Genomic DNA, 7,178 nt, shown 5'->3' with positions numbered 1-7,178 from the left:
AACAATTTTTTGGGGAGGTTGAAAATCACTTAAAACATGTAGAAATGCTAAAAAAAAAATTCTCCAACAATATGTTCGAAAAAACACACCCGTGGCTGGTTTCTGGCGTTGATCCGGAAAGCCGCGACTGGATTGTCCGTTCGGTGGGCGAAGCGACCGCTATTCGACCGCTATTGGTTAGACACGGTCGTTCGAACGCCGACGGGTGGGAATTCTACAACAATATACAGGATCCGGATCTCCTTAAATACTAAACACCTGTACACATCCTCGCATTGAGGGTGCCTTTTGAGAGCGTCTATCATCAACTTTTAAATCTATTCGGACATTTGCTTTAAAGTTTCGAAAAGTTCACGTTACTATTTAAAGATTATTCCATTTAATGTGTTGTGATTTCGTAAATACACGATTTTCTCATCATGAACAGGAGCTTCCATAATGGGTCTCGCTATTAGCTCCATCAAGGCACGTGACGAAATATCGGAAGTTGTTATTGCCTTTAGGACGCGGCTCTTGAACACATTTGGCCTTGTACCTAATATGATACCTTCCCTCCGCCCTCTCTCTCCCCAGCTGAAAATATTTTCACCAATTTAATGCAAATAATTATATTAAAATTCTCTGAATCTACCACCACAGAATGAATACATGACACTTGAGTTGTGTAAGAAATATGGATACAAACAATCAGTCTCTGTTGGACTGTTTTCTTGGCTTGGATCAACAGTCCACCATCTCCCTCTCCCCCACCTCAACTGGGAATCCTCCAAAATTCAAAATCTGGGGTCTTTAAAAAGGAAGATGAGAGGACTATAGGATTGTTTCACCAATGTCTTTTATAAACATTTATAAAAACCAATAATTTTTTAAAAAAAATAGCCATTGTAATTGCGTCTATGTGTATAAATGCAAGTTGTGCAATTGTATCTGAACGGGGTAAACATCGTAACCACAGCACGTGTATAATGGTGGATGAGACCTCATTTAAGAGCTCTTGGGTCCAGACAGTGCATGTCGAAGTTAAAAAATATCGATATTCACGCAATTTTGAGTTATGTGCATTTGTGTTGTGCACACGGGTGGTGTATAGGCTCAGAATCACTGGTTCACCCACCGACCGGAAGTAATAAATAATATAACCACAAACTATTCAGTCAATTCCGTCATATGTATGATTAACTTTTTGTTGATTTACTTCACCGATAAACCTCAGCGGTCTTAACAGTAACTATTATGTGAAGTATGGGTTGTGGAAAGGGGGAGGGGGTGGTGAGGGGAGTTGAGGACTTGAAGAAGAAAGGCGGAGCTGTGGACCTGGGGTTGGGTTTGGGGACTTTGGGTGGGGTAGGGCTTGTTTACCACAAAGCAAGGGACCCCAAAACCACAAATTTTTGACCCCCTTTTGCATCAAAAAGCAGGTTTTGTTCATTGTTTAGAATCTTGGAATTTTAAAATAACTCCACATGCCCCCCCCCACCCCCTTCCAATTTCACTCAAACCACTTGGTGATGGATGGATGAACATCAACATAAAAGAAAAGTACACCTCCAATGATTACATAAATATTGCCGATTTTGTGTTCGGTCAATACTGTATGTGTTATTTGCCAAAATTTGAAGTTAACCATCAAAAGTCTTGCTCAGGTAAGGCTTGGTCAGGATTATGAAGTTGCGGTGTATGTACCTTGCCACCTACGAGGTTAGGTGAGCAACGCAAGCATATCAAATAACGTTTAGGTCTGTTGGCTTGCTGTCATTGTTTTTTTCTCTTGCAATGACTTTCTTTAATCCTCCTTCACCTTGTTTTCCTTTTGTTTCTTCCGACAGGTTATGGCATAATGACGGACAGTTACACGACGTACATCAACGCGTCCATATGCACAGTGAGCTATCAGCCCATTAATCTCCCGATCATCATGGACCTGCCAAACCCCACGAGCTTGTAGATCGAGGCCGTTGATCCTGTGCCAAACTCGCCAAGACTGCCGTCGCGCTCTGGGATGCTCGCATCTGCGTGGACCTTGGAGCACCGGGCGCTTGCTGGTATTTGGTATCGACGAGCCGTTCGGGGGACATTTTCCTCCAAGCGAGTTGTCCTCGAGAAAACAACTTGCGATTCAAACAATTCGTGGAGACCTTTTACCCGAACGTTTAATGCACAACGAAAGTTGCCGAAAATGAAGAGCCGGATTAAAGATGGGTGTTCATCTCATGGAATGAGAACATTCCAAGTGGAGCAATGACTTGTACGATTATTTTTATTTTTTAACCAAAATTCCATAATTTCTTCGTTTTGCTTTTGGTCACGGACACTTTGCTTGGGAATTTGATTTTTGCAATTGTCCTCCATGCATTGAACACGGAGTCGTGCTCCTCATTTAATTTGTGAGCATACAATCATTTGGTGACACCATCTTGAGAGATAATCATCTTTTGCACTGTTTAACAATGCTTCGTGTGTGGACAAGCCTCGACCGAGGGCAGAGTAGTGGCTCTCTCGTGAGCAAACGCTCCCACATGCTCGTTTGCCTGTAGACGTGTAAGGTTCGTGTTCAGTGTCTCTTAGAGAACCGTCGAATTGCATTCCTTTGCTGCCCGTTATCGCTCGGCGTTTCGTCGTAAGTGAGGCCAGAAGAGGCCCGAGTTTTCCCTCCGCATCGTCACCCAAGTGAAGGTGCGACGTTATTATCGTTTGAGCCGGTTGCACAGTTCGTGGCGTTTTGAATGGAGTTTTACAAGTTTTTAATGTGCTATGCATTTGTGCATATTTTGTTATGGAGCCAAGTATCTTTTTTTTTCCTCTTCTTCTTCTTCTTTTATTTTTCCATCGACCTAAATTTGGCACACTGTTTTGTGCTTGGTGCAGCTGGAAAAAAAAACTACCTTTAGCTGGTCGGGGATAAATGTGGTCACACTGGACAATCTGAGCCTGAAGGTCATTGAATTTGTGGATTTCAAAGGAAACTTGCAACGGGGTTGAAAAGGGCAGTTTGGCCGTTTACAAGAACCATTGTAATCAGTAAGTTGTACTTATTTGATACCCTTATGCTAAATAAACCCAATTCAATCCTTCACTTTGGGTTCTTTCTTTAACGAAGACATTCGTGAAACACTAATCACCGAGTTGGACTTATTGGACACTCGTGCAAGAGCATCGGATGTAGGTGGATATCGATGGTACTAGAAAGCGGTGCAGTAAATGTAAATAGTAAAGTAAATTCTTCTTCTTCTTCTTCTTCTTTCGGCTGCTCCCGTTAGGGGTCGCCACAGCGGATCAACCGTCTCCATTTCGCTCTATCCTCCACATCTTCCATTGACACTCCAACCACCCGCATGTCCGCTCTCACCGTATCCATGAACCTCTTCTTTGGCCTTCCTCTTCTCCTCCTGCCTGGCGGCTCCATCTTCAACATCCTTCTCCCGATATACTCCACTTCCCTCCTGTGCACATATCCAAACCATCTCAATCTCGCCTCTCTCACTTTGTCTCCAAACCGTCCTACCTGCGCAGTCCCTCTAATATACTCATTCCTTATCCTGTCCATCCTCGTCACTCCCAACGAGAATCGCAGCATCTTTAACTCTGCCACCTCTAGGTCCGCTTCCTGTCTTTTTGTTGGTGCCACCGCCTCCAAACCATAGAACATAGTTGATCTCACTACCGTCTTATATACTTTCCCCTTAACTCTTGCAGCTACCCTTCTGTCACAAATCACTCCTGCAACTCTTCTCCACCCACTCCATCCTGCCTGCACTCTCTTTTTCACTTCTCTCCCACACTCTCCGTTACTTTGGACAGTTGATCCCAAGTATTTAAACCAATCCACCTTCCCCACCTCAACGCCTTGCAACTGCACCATACCACCACCCTCCCTCTCATTTACGTACATGTACTCCGTCTTACTCCGACTGACTATCATTCCCCTTCTCTTCAGTGCGTACCTCCACCTCTCAAGGCTCGCCTCAGCCTGCTCCCTACTCTCCCGACAGATCATGATGTCATCCGCGAACATCATAGTCCATGGAGATTCCGGTCTGATCTCGTCCGTCAACCTGTCCATCACCATTGCAAACAGGAAAGGGCTCAGAGTCGATCCTTGGTGCAATCCCACTTTTACCTTAAACCGGTCTGTCATTCCTACCACACACCTCACCGCTGTCACACTGTCCTCATACATATCCTGCACGATCCTCACATACTTCTCCACCACTCCCGACTTCCTCATACAATACCACAACTCCTCTCTTGGCACCCTATCATAAGCTTTCTCTAAATCCACAAACACACAATGTAACTCCTTCTGGCCTTCCCTATACTTCTCCATCAACATTCTCAAAGCAAACATCGCATCAGTGGTGCTCTTTCCTGGCATAAACCCATATTGCTGCTCACAGATCGTCACCTCTCCTCTCAACCGAGCTTCCACTACTCTTTCCCACAACTTCATGGTGTGGCTTAACAACTTTATCCCTCTGTAATTTCCACAGCTCTGCACATCACCCTTATTCTTGAAAATCGGAACCAGTACACTTAATCTCCACTCCTCCGGCATCCTCTCACTTTCCAAGATTTTATTAAACAATCTGGTTAACAACCCCACTGCCATCTCTCCAAAGCACTTCCATGCCTCCACTGGTATGTCATCTGGGCCAACCGCCTTTCCACTTTTCATCCTCTTCATAGCAGTCCTCACTTCATCCTTACTGATCCACCCCACTTCCTGATTCACTATCTCCACCTCTTCCAACCTTCTCTCTCTCTCTCATTTTCTTCATTCATCAGCTCCTCAAAGTACTCCATCCACATTCTCAACACACTCTCCTCACTCGTCAGCACATTCCCATTTACGTCCTTTATCACCCGAACCTGCAGCAAATCCTTCCCAGCTCGGTCCCTCTGTCGTGCCAATCGGTATAAATCCTTTTCCCCTTCTTTTGTATCCAACTTCTCATACAGCTCGTCATATGCCTTTTCCTTGGCCTTTGCCACCTCTCTCTTTGCCTTTTCGCCACCACTCCTTGTACTCCTGCCGACTTTCTTCATCTCTCTGACTATCCCACTTCTTTTTCGCCAACACCTTCTTCCTTATACTTTCCTGTACTTCCTCGTTCCACCACCAAGTCTGGTATCTTCCTTCCTCTGTCCAGATGTCACACCAAGTACCTTCCTAGCTATCTCCCTCACCACTTCTGCTATAGTTGCCCAATCATCCCACCCATCTTTACCACCATCCAACGCCTGTCTCACCTCCTCCCTAAATTCCAAGCAACAGTCTTCCTCCTTCAGCTTCCACCATCTGGTCCTTGGTTCAGCCCTCACTCTCTTCCTCAACCTTACCTCCAAAATCATCCTACAGACCACTAATCGATGCTCTCGAGCTACACTCTCCCCTGCCACCACCTTACAGTCTTTAATCTCTTTCAGGTTGCATCTCCTGCTTTAGATGTAATCCACCTGTGTGCACTTTCCTCCACTCTTGTATGTCACCCTGTGTTCCTCCTTCTTCTTGAAATACGTATTTACCACTGCCATTTCCATTCTTTTTGCAAACTCTACCACCATTTGTGCTTCCACATTTCTCTTGTTGTTGAGACCGTACCTACCCATCACCTCCTCATCCTCTTTATTCCCTTCCCCAACATGTCCATTGAAATCTGCTCCAATCACCACTCTTTCATCCTTGGATACACTCTCCACCACTTCATCTAACTCACTCCAGAAATCTTTATATTCCATCTCACACCCCATATGTGGGGCATATGCACTGATGACATTCATCATCACCCCTTCAATTTCCAACTTCACACTCATCACTCGGTCAGACACTCTCCTCACCTCCAATACCCTCTTGACATAATCTTCCTTCAGGATTACTCCGACACCATTTCTCCTCCCATCCACACCATGGTAGAACAGTTTGAAACCACCTCCAATGCTCCTAGCCTTACTCCGCATCCACTTGGTCTCTTGTACACACAGTATGTCCACCTTTCTTCTCTCCATATCAGCCAACTCTCGCCCTTTGCCAGTCATCGTCCCAACATTGAGTTCCAACTCTCACCTCCACACTTCTACCCTTCCCCCGGACTTGCCTTCCCCATCTCCTTCTTCGCCCAGCAGTAGCCAATTTCCACTGGTACCCTGCTGACCACCGGTACCGGTGGCGGTGGCGGTCGTTGGTAACCCGGGCCTCGACCGATCCGGTATGGAAATTCGTTTTGTTTTCCGCATAATGATTTGGCATAGGTTTATACGCCGGCTGCCCTTCCTGACGCAACCCTGGTCGCCTCTTACGACACACAGGGATATGGTACACCTATTCTAACCGGGGCATACACCGGTCCCAGTACACTGGTACTCATTTCGTCGACCTCAGAAGGATGACAGGCTGAGTCAACCCCCTGGTGTTATACGACTTGGTATATGTATATGTATATGTATATATATATATATATATATATATGTATATGTATATGTATATGTATATATATGTATATGTATATATATATATGTATATATATATGTATATGTATATATGTATATGTGTATATATATATGTGTATATATATATATATATATATATATATATATATATATATATATATATATATATATATATATATATATATATATATATATATATATATATATATAAGTTCAGTGGCCCAACGGGGCTTGAACTCAGGACCTTTTGGGTCCCAAGCCACTGCCCTAACCACTGCGCCAACACCAGGCTTCAGTAAAGGAAATTGAAGGTGATAATATCTCCAGCTGCGAGAAGATGGAAAAGCAAAGTACCAAAGTTTGTGCTTTTATTTGGGTGGACAAGCAACTAGTTGCTCTGACTAAACCTTAGGGCACTGCAGGTGGTGTTGGGCTAATGTTGCACAGATGATCATTTATGCAGAAATTGGCCGAAACAACGAATGCAACCGCACACCAAAAAGGCAGGGGACAGCCCATTTCAGTTGCGAGACGTTGCCAAACTTGCACCTGGTTTGCATAATTGAGACGGTCATCAACAGACTATAAATGGTGAAGGAAGTCTCGTTACACGGTTTCAGAGCATCACGTTCCAGATGTAAGATGTAACCAACTTCCAACAAGGAATTTTTTTTTTGACTTTCATTGGGGGTGGTCTCCATCAAAAACTGCTGCTACTCCTACTCCACATGCCC

The 7,178-nt window shown here is 44.5% G+C and overlaps 2 protein-coding genes across 2 annotated transcripts in view; both read left to right on the top strand.

The window, feature by feature from the left end:
* LOC147026964 (metallophosphoesterase MPPED2-like) overlaps positions 1 to 3,073 on the top strand; it is an 11,271-nt gene extending 8,198 nt beyond the window's left edge. Inside the window, exon 3 of the mRNA XM_085882903.1 lies at positions 1,827 to 3,073. Coding sequence (XP_085739029.1) covers positions 1,827 to 1,945 — 119 coding nt within the window. The 3' untranslated portion in view covers positions 1,946 to 3,073. The remainder of the gene's footprint in view (positions 1 to 1,826) is intronic.
* The window catches only part of LOC147026963 (uncharacterized), a 150,574-nt gene that overhangs the window by 121,797 nt on the left and 21,599 nt on the right, over positions 1 to 7,178 (top strand). The gene's annotated exons all lie outside the window — the stretch shown is intronic.

This window comes from Eptatretus burgeri, chromosome 5 (genome assembly GCF_056783735.1).
Source record: "Eptatretus burgeri isolate ZD-2024b chromosome 5, Ebu_testis_v1, whole genome shotgun sequence".
NCBI lineage: Eukaryota > Metazoa > Chordata > Myxini > Myxiniformes > Myxinidae > Eptatretus > Eptatretus burgeri.
This window is presented reverse-complemented; position numbering and strand designations above follow the sequence as displayed.